The sequence below is a fragment of the Hippocampus guttulatus genome, chromosome 2 (genome assembly GCF_054856545.1).
Source record: "Hippocampus guttulatus isolate MCC_2025c chromosome 2, RoL_Hgut_1.0, whole genome shotgun sequence".
Lineage (NCBI taxonomy): Eukaryota > Metazoa > Chordata > Actinopteri > Syngnathiformes > Syngnathidae > Hippocampus > Hippocampus guttulatus.
This window is the reverse complement of record NC_141262.1, coordinates 28,207,974-28,220,538: the sequence shown is the minus strand read 5'-3', so window position 1 is coordinate 28,220,538 and position 12,565 is coordinate 28,207,974. Positions and strand designations below refer to the sequence as shown.

Here is a 12,565-nt window from a genome sequence, read left to right as displayed (position 1 = left end):
GGTATATATACTGTATATATTTAATTCATTGATGATGTTTCGATCCGGACAGAACAATTACATGTCGTTCAACTAGATGGCAGGAGGTACATCATTAAGTTGCGAATCACCCAACAGACCAAGTCATGGCACGTGCATGGGGGGGGGGGTCATGATTCAGTTTAGGGACCAACAGGTGGCACTGTAGGGCTCCCCCGGCAGCTGCAAACCTGTTGGTCATATGTAATTAGGGCTTTAAAAAGGACTCCCAGCCCGAACACTTGGTGTCGGGTCATTGTTTGCTCTTGCTACTGTCATGTTTGTTTGTTTGCTGTTCCTTTGCTGCTGTCATGTTTGTTCTAGTAGTGTTTTGGTTATTGATAGTTTTTGTTTAAGTCATGATTTTTGTTTGTTACTTTGGACTTTGTTTTGGATTTAGTTTTCTTGTTTTAAATACAATTCGTCAAGTACACCCTGCTCCTCCCTCCTGCCTGCTTTTTCGGGACCACCACCACGCAACGTGACAGTGGGTAAGTTCATTTGTGAATTTTTTTGTTTTTTCAATAATGTTCAGGAAACATCGAGTTGAAGAAATGCATCCCAAAATTCATTTGGTATTGCAAGCAAGCCAATGTAACGTGTTTCATAACAGGGCCAAAGTCATAAATCCCAAACGGCGGCTAACTGGGGGGGTGGACAACTTGGCGCGCTGCGTTACATTGTGGGTAAGGCCGCCAACGTTGCAATCACTTCAAAAAAAAATTAAAAAATCCATGGTGGAATTGGGTGGTGATCGAAGGACAAAGAGGCATCCATTTATTGCATGATTTAATCAAAGGTGACGTGGAGGTCAAGCACATGTAACAAAAACACGCCATTTCATTGCTGTCATTTCAAATGAATTAAGTGCTGAAAAATGTTCGTGGACGATGTCGCCCCTCCTTCCCACATGAAGTGCCGTCGTCTGGAAAACACGTCAATGTTACCCAAGTGCCTCTTTGCTGCGTCGACCTTTCGCTTACAACGTTCGCCAATCGGTCACGCGGCAACCCGTCTTGCATTAGACCGTTGTTAAAACGGAAGCACGATCCCTGAGATTTTTTTTTTTTCGGTTGAGAAGCGTTCCAAAGTTCTCCACGCCGTCTTGGAAATGTGACTCGTGCGTTGAGTCCACGCCGGGCTCATCCAAGTGCTCGTCGAGTGCTTGTCCTCATTAGGGAGCGAGAGGCGGGGTGGCTGGCCAATCGCGGGGCACATACGGTGCATCTGGAAAGTATTGGGTGGTCACGTCTCGGTCACATGATGTCAACATGTGAACTCAATTAGTAGTCTGGTTGAAACACTCGGAGATGGGTTGGTTCATTCAGGCGTCAAAACCCTGTGCTGAATTTTGCCATGCGGTTCACAAGACGGCGGCAAAGCACTAATTGAAGCTCTCAACTCAATTTAACCTCGTTCCTTGACCACCAGAAGGCTCCAAAGCCATTCTGGCGAATGTATGTGGTGAACACGGTGCATCGTTTGTGAACATTAAGACTTCATGAATTTATTCCGTATTGGAATAAGCGTGGAACATAAAGCGGATCTGTTGAGTGTCAAACATGAATAGATCTCAGTGATTGCCTCGTTTCTGATTGAATACATTTGCAAAAATGTACACCCAACAATTGAAGTTGAAGTTGAATGAAAATGGGGTGTGGCATGTCAAAGGGCAAAGAAGTGATTGAATTCATTTAGTTGCAGAGGGAAGACTTTGCCATTTGCGGTCGGATGGGGGGGGTGTGGGGGGGCACCGCCCTGTCAGCCGCCCTTTTGCACGCCCCTGAATTTGGAATAAGCCTGTCAGATGAAGACTTTTTTTTTTTTTTTTAAAGTATGAGGGCAAAATCATAAGGAGGAAAAAAATGGATTCCGTTTTGGAATAAAGCCGTAACAAAGTGGAGTACTTACCAGATGCAGCGTATTTCTCGGAAGGCTTTTGGGGAAGCTTTTAAGTTCCGCCACTTGGATATAAAGCGCTCGCACAAGTGTCGGGACGCCCCCCCCCCCCCCTCGCCGGCCCCCCTTCTATGTAGCCAAGTGGCCCGTGTCAGTGCGCGCGTGATCCCGGGAGAGGAAGCAGTCTTCGGCGTGGGCGAAGAGGCCGGCGTCGCGGTCGTAGGCCAGCGTGGCGCGGCGCCGGTCGTCGTCGCCGTAGCGCAGCGAGTGCGCGTGCACCTGCTGGATGTGGCGCTTGATGGTGCTCACCTTCAGCGTGGCCAGCGCCGCACCGCACACCATGCAGATGAGCCCGTGCCGACGGCAGTCGTAGTCCATGAGGAAGTCCGTGCGCCAGCGCACTTGGTAGTTCCGCCGCTGGTCCTTGCCCGGGTAGTGGCCGTGGCGCGGCGTCGCGTCCTTGGCCGCGTCCTTGACTCCTCCTCCGTCCTCCTCCTCTTCGTCGTCCTCTTCTTCTTTCACCGGCGGTTTGGTGTCGGGGGAGCTGTTCTCATTCGGGCCTCCGCTGGTATTGAGGACAGCGGCGTCACTTGTGCTGATTTCTGCAGATTCGCCAAGTAAAAAGTCAAGACGGGAGGAAGGCGCTTTTGTGGTTGCAAACACCAAAAACGGAACGGCAAAATGATGTCGAGCCAACTGACGTACGGTGCATCCGGCAAATGTTTGCAGCGCTTTACTTTTTCCCACATTTCCCATTGAGTTGGGGGGCGGGGGGGGGGGGGGGGTCGTATTCTGCACCAACGCCTCACAGTTGCATGAAAAATGTTTTTGTCAAAAATGAAACTGCCACTTTGCTCATATGTGTCACCTCAACCTTTTCCACATTTTATCTGACAGCCTTAATCTTCAATACTCGCATGTTTGCATAGTACATGATTTTTTCTTTCATTTCTGCAAATTTATTTAAAAAAAATAGGAAATAACATTGATGTTTTCCTACATTTTTTTATTTGACCTGACCTTATTCCCACATGGAATGAACAAATTCAAATTCCTCCAAACACAATTACAGTGGGAATCATGTTTGGACATAATTGCTCGTTTACCTGTTAAGTATTCACTCTGTGTTTATTATTGTTGTGTTCTTCAACTTCTAATCTTTTGCAAATGGCAGGGGGCGGGGGCTCATCTCACCGTCTTGCGCCAGGATGCCGTCCGCGCAATAGTCTTTGGTCCAGGCGGCCGCTCTGGCTTCCCGTTCTTGCTGGCTCAGGCTGAACGTCTCGGGATGGCATTCCTGGATGTGGCGGCGGAAGCTCCGCACTTGCGTTCCGCGCAGCACCTGAGAGCACACCATGCAGTAGACGTGGCGGCCCCGGGGCCCGTACGCCACCAGGTAGTCCAGGCGCAGCTGCCACGAGTCGCCGCAGGCACCGCGACGCCGCTTGTTGCGGACGGGGCCCGGCCGGGGAGCCTCCGGACCGCCGTCCCGAGACGGCGAGGCGTCCCACGTGCCGCGATCGGCCTCGTCTTTGGTGTTTGCTTCTGATTGGATCGAGTTCTCCGACTCGTCTGCCGCGGCCAAGAGGAAAAACAATTTTCAGTCCTGACGAGTGGTTCAAGTTCAAGTCAACTTTACAGCACAGATGAAATTTCTTTCCTCTCGACCACAGGAGAGAGAGGAGCCGCCGCGGGTGCCCGCGCCGCCATCAAAAGGACAGTTAGCATAAAATGACCAAAAAAATTTTTTTAAATGAGGGTGTCCTTTCACCAGTGGATCAAAGATGTCATGCTGAAAATGTGCACGTCTGCTACAAGCTAAGTTTGAAAGCAAACGAGAAGCCGTTGCGTCTTGATTGTGTGACTCGGACTTTAAAGCAAGCGGAGCATTTCGAGGGGGTGTCCTTGCACTACTGTGTAACATTTCTGCGTACTAGTAGAAAGACTTCAAAACAGCACTGGATGACTAAGCAGCACTAGTACGAGATGTTAATTAGAAGACTTTGCTCAGTGGTTGTACGAGTATCACGCAGTGTGTGAACGCAGTTTTGCCCCACGAGTAGCGTAGTAGTCCTGCAAATGCGCCCGAGTTCTGCCGGTGCTCAGACAGGAGTGGAGGGCACAAGTTGAACCAAACATCACTCGTGTTGGGCTAGTCTGCCATTGATGTTATCGTAGTTCGCAGAAATGTCACACTCATGTCGAAAGACGTTACTCGTAAGACTGTTATGTCAGTGCAAATTTTAAATGTTGGTTTAGCAAGCATTGTGGAAGGTGACATGTTTGATTTGCTTTCGCGGGCCACATAAAATGATGTGGCGGGCCAGATGTGGCCCCCGGGCCTTAAGTTTGACACCTGTGCGGTAGAGGAAGTTCCAGCAGGAGTGGGGGGTCGGTGGGATGCACGAGTAAGATGGTTGTTGTACTAGTGCGGCAAAAGTCTTGGAGTCGTGGAAAGGCCATCACTCTTGTAGACCCGGCGGGTCTACAAGTGTGCTAAATGCTCTTCTTAATGCGGCCGCAGAGGGTCGTAGCGCAAGAGCCGTGCTCACCGTGAGTGTGAGCCCAGGCCTGCAGGACGCAGTGCTTCTGCTCGGAGGAGTAGACGAGGGAGTCGGGGTGGCGCTGGAGGACGTGGCTCTTGATGTGGTCCAGGTGCAGCGAGGGCAGCTGGCCGCCGCACAGCATGCACAGCAGCCGGCCCGCCTCCGCCTCGTACTCCATCAGGAACTCCTGGCGGAACCACGCGTGCAGCGACGCGTTCAGGTAGCACTCCAGCGTGCGGGCCTCCGCCGCCGCCTCATCGCCGGCCTCGTCGCCCGCCGCCTCGGGCCCAGGAGAGAGGCTCCGCCTCTGCTGCGGCTGCGCCTCGGCTGCCGCGGCTCCTGGAGGATGTGGAGCACAGGTGTCGGAAAAAAAAAAAAATGTCGCCAGTTATTTAGCACCACGCCCGTTTGTATTTTTAACTGCACCATAATAGACACGATGGACCAAAATCTTACTTGCATTTTATATAATGCACATTTTTTTAAAACAACCATTAAAGAAAAGCAGTTTCATGCATAAACGAGTTGCCGACTAATTTTGTGACTCATCGCTGACGTCGATGCAAATGGACTCACCGACTGAGTCGGCAAGCTCTTCGCCATCGGCTTCCGGGTTCCCCCGAGGCGAGGTTTGGACGGGTCGGGCGCCGAGGCTCAGGTGGCTCTCCCAGCCCGAGCGGATGACCTCCTTGTCGGCGGGGCTCCACAGCAGCGAGTCGGGGTGCTTCTGGCGGATGTGGCGCTTGATGGTGCTCAGCTTGAGAGTGGCCAGCGAGCTGCCGCACACCATGCAGATCATGCCGTGCCGCAGCGGGTCAAAGTCCATCAGGTACTCGCTGCGCCAGTACTCGTGGTAGTAGCGGCGGTGGTCCCGGCCCGGGATGCGACTCAGGCCGGGCCGCGATGCCCGCCGCACTTTGCGTCCCGATGGACCGGGCGCCGGCGACAGGATCGGGGGCCGGTCCGGGCCCTCGCTGATGCTCCAGTAGCTGGTGCCCGGCGATCGGACCGGCCCTGCCAGGACCACCGAGCCCGCCTCGCATTCGTCTTGGGCAGCGTGGCCATTGGAAAGTGCGTCTTCTGCTAAAAAGACACAACCCTATTGGACTCGATTGTGTATATTCATGTTCTCTATTGGGTTGAGGTCAGGGATTTTCGAGAGCAATGTTGAAAAATAAAACTGGTCAGCAGCAAATTTTAATCAAGGATGCACTTTGCTGCCATCTCGAGCTCAAGCAACTGATAAAATGAGTTAAAGTTTGGACCTCGTTATGGAGAATTGAAGCCACTGGTGGCCATCTTACATTGCCACTGACTGAGGTTACCTAACTTGAACATAATGATGTTTCCGTAGTGTTTTCAAACTATTTTCTGTCAAAAATGCCACGTGTGGTTGTACGGTCCATTTTCCGAACCGCTTGATCCTCACTAGGGTCGCGGGGGGTGCTGGAGCCTATCCCAGCTGTCTTCGGGCAGTAGGCAGGGGACACCCTGAATCGGTTGCCAGCCAATCGCAGGGCACACAGAGACGAACAACCATCCACGCCCACATTCACACCTAGGGACAATTTAGAGCATTCAATCAGCCTGCCATGCATGTTTTTGGAATGTGGGAGGAAACCGGAGCACCCAGAGAAAACCCACGCAGGCCCGGGGAGAACATGCAAACTCCACACAGGGAGGCCGGAGCTGGAATTGAACCCGGTACCTCTGCACTGTGAAGTCGACGCGCTAACCACCGGACTACCGGGCTACGGTCCCCTCCGTGAGTCGTCACCTTACCGTGGTGGAGGGGTTTGTGTGTCCCGATGATCCTAGGAGCTAAGTTGTCTGGGACTTTATGCCCCTGGCAGGGTCACCCATGGCAAACAGGTTCTAGGTGAGGGGCCAGGCAAAGCACGGCTCAAAGACCCCTGATGATGATTAAAATAAATGGATCTAAGTTTCCCTTGCCCGGACGCGGGTCACCGGGGCCCCCCTCTGGAGCCAGGCCTGGAGGTGGGGCTCGTTGGCAAGCGCCTGGTGGCCGGGCCTACACCCATGGGGCCCGGCCGGGCACAGCCCGAAGAGGCAACGTGGGTCCCCCTTCCCATGGGCTCACCACCCATGAGAGGGGCCAAAGGGGTCGGGTGCAATGTGAGCTGGGTGGCAGCCAAAGGCGGGGACCCTGGCGGTCCGATCCTCGGCTGCAGAAGCTAGCTCTTGGGACATGGAATGTCACCTCTCTGGCAGGGAAGGAGCCTGAGCTGGTGTGTGAGGCAGAGAAGTTCCGACTGGATATAGTCGGACTTGCCTCCACACACAGCCTGGGTTCTGGTACCAGTTCTCTCGAGAGGGGTTGGACTCTCTTCCACTCTGGAGTTGCTCACGGTGAGAGGCGCAGAGCAGGTGTGGGCATACTCATTGCCCCCCGGCTCAGTGCCTGTACATTGGGATTCACACCGGTAGACGAGAGGGTTGCCTCCCTCCGCCTTCGGGTGGGTGGACGGGTCCTGACTGTTGTTTGTGCATATGCACCAAACAGCAGCTCAGCATACCCACCCTTTTTGGAGTCCTTGGAGGGTGTGCTGGAGAGTACTCCTGCTGGGGACTCCCTTGTTCTGCTGGGGGACTTCAATGCTCACGTGGGCAATGACAGTGAGACCTGGAGGGGCGTGATTGGGAGGAACGGCCCCCCCGATCAGAACTTGAGTGGCGTTTTGTTATTGGACTTCTGTGCTCGTCACGGATTGTCCATAACAAACACCTTGTTCAAACATAAGGGTGTCCATATGTGCACTTGGCACCAGGACACCCTAGGCCGCAGTTCGATGATCGACTTTGTAGTTGTATCATCGGATTTGCGGCCGCATGTTCTGGACACTCGGGTGAAGAGAGGGGCGGAGCTGTCAACTGATCACCACCTGGTGGTGAGTAGGCTCCGATGGTGGGGAAAGATGCCGGTCTGTCCTGGCAGACCCAAACGTATTGTGAGGGTTTGTTGGGAGCGTCTGGCGGAATCCCCTGTCAGAAGGAGTTTCAACTCCCACCTCCGACAGAGCTTTTCCCATGTTCCGGGGGAGGCGGGGGACATTGAGCCCGAGTGGACCATGTTCCGTGCCTCTATTGTTGAGGCGGCCAATCTGAGTTGTGGCTGTAAGGTGGTTGGTGCCTGTCGTGGCGGCAACCCCTGTACTCGCTGGTGGACACCAGCAGTAAGGGATGCCGTCAAGTTGAAGAAGGAGTCCTATCGAGCCTTTATGGCCTGTGGGACCCCAGAGGCAGCTGACGGGTATCGACTGGCCAAGCGGAACACAGCTTCGGTGGTCGCCGAGGCAAAAACCCGAGCGTGGGAAGAGTTCGGTGAGGCCATGGAAGCCGACTTCCGGACGGCTTCGAGGAAATTCTGGTCCACCATCCGACGTCTCAGGAGGGGGAAGCAGTGCACCACTAACACTGTGTACAGTGGGGATGGGGCGCTGCTGACTTCGACTCGGGACGTTGTGAACCGGTGGGCAGAGTACTTCAAAGACCTCCTCAACTCCACCAGCATGCCTTCCTTGGAGGAAGCAGAGCCTGGGGACTCTGAGGTGGGCTCTCCTATCTCTGTGGTTGAAGTCACCGATGTGGTTAAAAAGCTCCTCGGTGGCAGGGCCCCGGGGGTGGATGAGATCCGCCCGGAGTTCCTCAAGGCTCTGGATGTTGTGGGGCTGTCCTGGTTGACACGCCTCTGCAACATCGCGTGGTCAACAGGGAGAGTGCCTCTGGATTGGCAGACCGGGGTGGTAGTCCCTCTTTTTAAAAAGGGGGACCGGAGGGTGTGTTCCAACTACAGAGGGATCACACTCCTCAGCCTCCCTGGTAAGGTCTATTCAGGGGTGCTGGAGAGGAGGGTCCGTCAGGAAGCCGAGCCTCAGATTGAGGAGGAGCAGTGTGGTTTTCGTCCCGGCCGTGGAACAGTGGACCAGCTCTACACCCTTAGCAGGGTCCTCGAGGGTATGTGGGAATTCGCCCAACCAGTCTACATGTGTTTTGTGGACTTGGAGAAGGCGTTTGACCGTGTCCCTCGGGGAGTTCTGTGGGGGGTGCTTCGTGGGTATGGGGTACCGAACCCCTTGATACGGGCGGTTCGGTCACTATACCACCGATGCCAGAGTTTGGTTCGCATTGCCGGCAGTAAGTCGGAATCGTTTCCAGTGGGGGTAGGACTCCGCCAAGGCTGCCCTTTGTCGCCGATTCTGTTCATAACCTTTATGGACAGAATTTCTAGGCGCAGCCGAAGCGTTGAGGGGGTCCGTTTTGGGAGCCTCAGTATTGCATCCCTGCTTTTTGCAGATGATGTGGTGCTGTTGGCTCCTTCAAACGGGGCTCTCCAACTCTCACTGGAGCGTTTCGCAGCCGAGTGTGAAGCGGTTGGGATGAAGATCAGCACCTCCAAATCTGAAACCATGGTCCTCAGTCGGAAAAGGGTGGAGTGCCCCCTCCGGGTCGGGGAGGAGATCTTGCCCCAAGTGGAGGAGTTCAAGTATCTTGGGGTCTTGTTCACGAGTGGGGGCAGGAGGGAGCGGGAGATTGACAGGCGGATCGGTGCAGCGTCTGCTGTGATGCGGACGTTGTATCGGTCTGTCGTGGTGAAGAAGGAGCTGAGCCAAAGGGCGAAGCTCTCAATTTACCGGTCGATCTACGTTCCAACCCTCATCTATGGTCACGAGCTATGGGTCGTGACCGAAAGAACGAGATCCCGGATACAAGCGGCCGAAATGAGTTTTCTCCGCAGGGTGTCCGGGCTCTCCCTTAGAGATAAGGTGAGAAGCTCGGTCATCCGGGAGGGGCTCAGAGTCGAGCCGCTTCTCCTCCACATCGAGAGGAGCCAGATGAGGTGGCTTGGGCATCTGATTCGGATGCCTCCTGAGCGCCTCCCTGGTGAGGTGTTCCGGGCATGTCCCACCGGGAGGAGACCCCGAGGAAGACCCAGGACACGCTGGAGAGACTATGTCACCCAGCTGGCCTGGGAACGTCTCGGGATCCCCCGGGGAGAGCTGGAAGAAGTAGCTAGGGAGAGGGAAGTCTGGGCTTCCCTGCTAAAGCTGTTGCCCCCGCGACCCGGCCCCGGATAAGCGGTAGATGATGGATGGATGGATGGATGGATGGTTGTACGGTCATACTAATAAGTCAGGCAGAAGCTCTAAATGCTCACTCTTCAAATTATTCTTATATTTCACATGCACTTTTAAAACACAATCACTCCTTACGAATGTTTTTATTTTCTCCACAGTTTGACCTTTTATTCATTGTATTCTTTTTTTTACATGCATCCATCATTTTAGTATTTTTGTTTATTTTTACACACACACGCATTATTTCATATATTTTATTATATTTAGTTTTTTCGACGCACACCAACATTTTACTTTTTTTTTTACATTTTATTGAATACATGCACACGTTTTAAAATATGTATATTTCATGCACACTATGTACCTTTTATTCACGTTTAACGCACACGCAAGTTACAATATTATTTTTGACTTACATTTTTAGGCAGTTTCGTTTTCATTCTATATTATTCATATTTCAGGCACCCACCTTTAAACCATTTTTATGCTCATGAGTGTTATTATGATTCGATGTTTATGAATAAATGTATTCACAGTATAACGCCATCACCCCGAACATGTGTGACCACAGAGTGGGTCGGGCCAATATCCGGGTCCTGCCGTGCGTTGTCAAGGCAGCCAGTCCCCGGCTGGCTAGTGGCGTGAGCTAACCATGCTCACTTCATCTGTATGATTGAAATGTTAAAAAATGTTTCTTATAATGTGTGTATGTAGGAGTGATGGTTTATCACTGTGAAATGTGAATCTAACATCTTTCAATCACGATTCACGATACTGAGACACTGCAGTCTGTCAAATTTGCTTTTGCTAGGGATCCCGGTGTAATAACGCAGTGGTCACTGTGTTTTCAGATTTGAAAAAACATCACTGCTTCATCACATCAAAACTCCAGCCGCGAGAGCCGATTGGCAGCCCAGGTTAGTATGTAAATCGGGGAGTTGGAGCCTATCTCAGATGACTTGATGGCTTTGAGACTAACTCCACCCTTGTATTGGTTGCCCGTCGGTCACAGGGCACATCTAGACCTACCCAGGCATTTACAGAGAAGACGCTGGTGAGATGGAGCCCATTACAGTTGTTGTTCAGTAAAATGGGATGAGGTCCATCTCACATGCAACCAAATGAGAGGAGGCTGGATAAAAGACTGAACTGAATTGAATACAACTTTATTGTCAAAAGTGCTGTACGTATGTGTAACATACAGCACAGATTGGTGTTCATCGCTATGGGCCCTCCGAATGGCTGGCGCCCAGTCCAGGGTACAGCCCACCCCCAAATGAAACCCAGCCGGGAGAAACTCTAGCAGCACTTTTGAAAGTGAATTTGTAGTGTTTTCTGAGGCCTTCATGCTAAAGCTAGCTGGTTCGCTGTTTTTTTTAAAGGATGTAATGCCGCCACCATCCACACGATGGGGTCCGCGCGCGCCTCGGCGCTGTTAAGCCTTTGTTTACAGGAGCCCATACAGACAGAGGGGCCAAGCCGTATTGGTATTGTCCCACTGACAATGGCCGTGGGTTTGACAGCCACACACGCATGAAAAGCATGACACTGAGTTTCCTTTTTCTTCAAAGTCACCTCACCTCCCGAGTGGCTGTGCCCGCGGGCCGCCTCGTCCTCTTCCTCCTCCCCGCGTACGGTTAATGAGAGCGGCTCCGGCCGTGGCTGAGCCCGCTCGGCACCCCGGAGCTCGGTGGCGTCGTCCATCCCGCACTCGCTCCGGTTCCGGGACGTGTCACGCGCGCACGAGCACGTTCGCGACGGGCATCTGGCATCGCACGGAAGCCCCGACGACCCGCACGTGCGTGCGCGCGCGAGCGACACCGTCAACGTAAACCCCTCTGTTGACAAGTTAACTTTTTTTTCCGCCCGTGGAAAAGGTGCGACAAACGCGTGACCGTGGGCCTCCAGTAGCGTATTTTGGAGACTCTTGCTTGTCTTCAGGGTGGGGAGCCGGACGAGGGGCCCCTGGGGCTCCTTAAGGGGCTCCTGGGTAAATTTAAAGAGACAGTACTCGTGTTCACGAGAGCCCAGAGCCGTCGTTGCGTCATCACACGTCCGTCGGGGCGAACCTTATGATCATCATCATTAGTATTAGTCGTAGATGGATGGATGGATACATTTTTATTACTTTTAAATGCAGGATAAAAATCAATGCCAGTGTAATCTGAAGGTGTGGAATAAGGTGGAATGAGTTTATACTTTTTTTTTTTTTAAAGAAAATGAATATTACTTATTTATTTGTGATTTTCTTTTAAGATAGACACAAATATTGTTTTTTTTACTGTGGATATTTTACACACTTAAGTTTTTACTGGTTTTGCCTGTTTTATAAATTTTGTATGTAAAAATGTATTTTATTTAACACATTCAGTCTAATCTTTTATTCTATTTTCCTCAATATTTACACACACATTTTAAATATTTTCCATTGTACTCTTCAAATTATTCTTATATTTCACATGCACTTTTAAAACACAATCACTCCTTACGAATGTTTTTATTTTCTCCACAGTTTGACCTTTTATTCATTGTATTCTTTTTTTTACATGCATCCATCATTTTAGTATTTTTGTTTATTTTTACACACACACGCATTATTTCATATATTTTATTATATTTAGTTTTTTCGACGCACACCAACATTTTACTTTTTTTTTTACATTTTATTGAATACATGCACACGTTTTAAAATATGTATATTTCATGCACACTATGTACCTTTTATTCACGTTTAACGCACACGCAAGTTACAATATTATTTTTGACTTACATTTTTAGGCAGTTTCGTTTTCATTCTATATTATTCATATTTCAGGCACCCACCTTTAAACCATTTTTATGCTCATGAGTGTTATTATGATTCGATGTTTATGAATAAATGTATTCACAGTATAACGCCATCACCCCGAACATGTGTGACCACAGAGTGGGTCGGGCCAATATCCGGGTCCTGCCGTGCGTTGTCAAGGCAGCCAGTCCCCGGCTGGCTAGTGGCGTGAGCTAACC

The 12,565-nt window shown here is 51.4% G+C and overlaps 1 protein-coding gene across 3 annotated transcripts; it reads right to left on the bottom strand.

Annotated features, from left to right (window-relative positions):
* Positions 1–444: 444 nt before the first annotated feature.
* Positions 445–11,627, bottom strand: zfta (zinc finger translocation associated). 3 transcript variants are annotated; one of them, XR_015100222.1, is made up of 6 exons: positions 11,140–11,626; positions 5,040–5,546; positions 4,470–4,802; positions 3,112–3,489; positions 1,930–2,519; positions 445–1,245 (listed from the first exon to the last, which is right to left on the bottom strand). XR_015100222.1 is itself a non-coding variant. In XM_086105282.1 (5 exons), exons 1-5 carry the CDS (start codon positions 11,261–11,263, stop codon positions 2,047–2,049), a joined length of 1,812 nt encoding a protein of 603 aa, XP_085961408.1. In that variant the 5' UTR covers positions 11,264–11,627; the 3' UTR covers positions 445–2,046. The 3 variants fall into 3 exon arrangements, 2 of the variants coding, with proteins under 2 accessions (XP_085961408.1, XP_085961409.1); XM_086105282.1 differs by having other exon boundaries at positions 445–2,519; positions 5,040–5,543; positions 11,140–11,627; XM_086105283.1 differs by having other exon boundaries at positions 445–2,519; positions 11,140–11,610.
* Positions 11,628–12,565: the final 938 nt, after the last annotated feature.

Excerpts from the sequence above, each read along its gene's own strand:
- zfta (XM_086105283.1), bottom strand. The coding sequence starts at position 11,263 with ATGGACGACGCCACCGAGCTCCGGGGTGCCGAGCGGGCTCAGCCACGG. Across the intron at positions 5,547-11,139 it reads CGGGCACAGCCACTCGGGAG|CAGAAGACGCACTTTCCAAT; the intron begins GTGAGGTGACTT and ends GTGTCTTTTTAG. Across the intron at positions 3,490-4,469 it reads GGCCTGGGCTCACACTCACG|ACGAGTCGGAGAACTCGATC; the intron begins GTGAGCACGGCT and ends TGGCCGCGGCAG.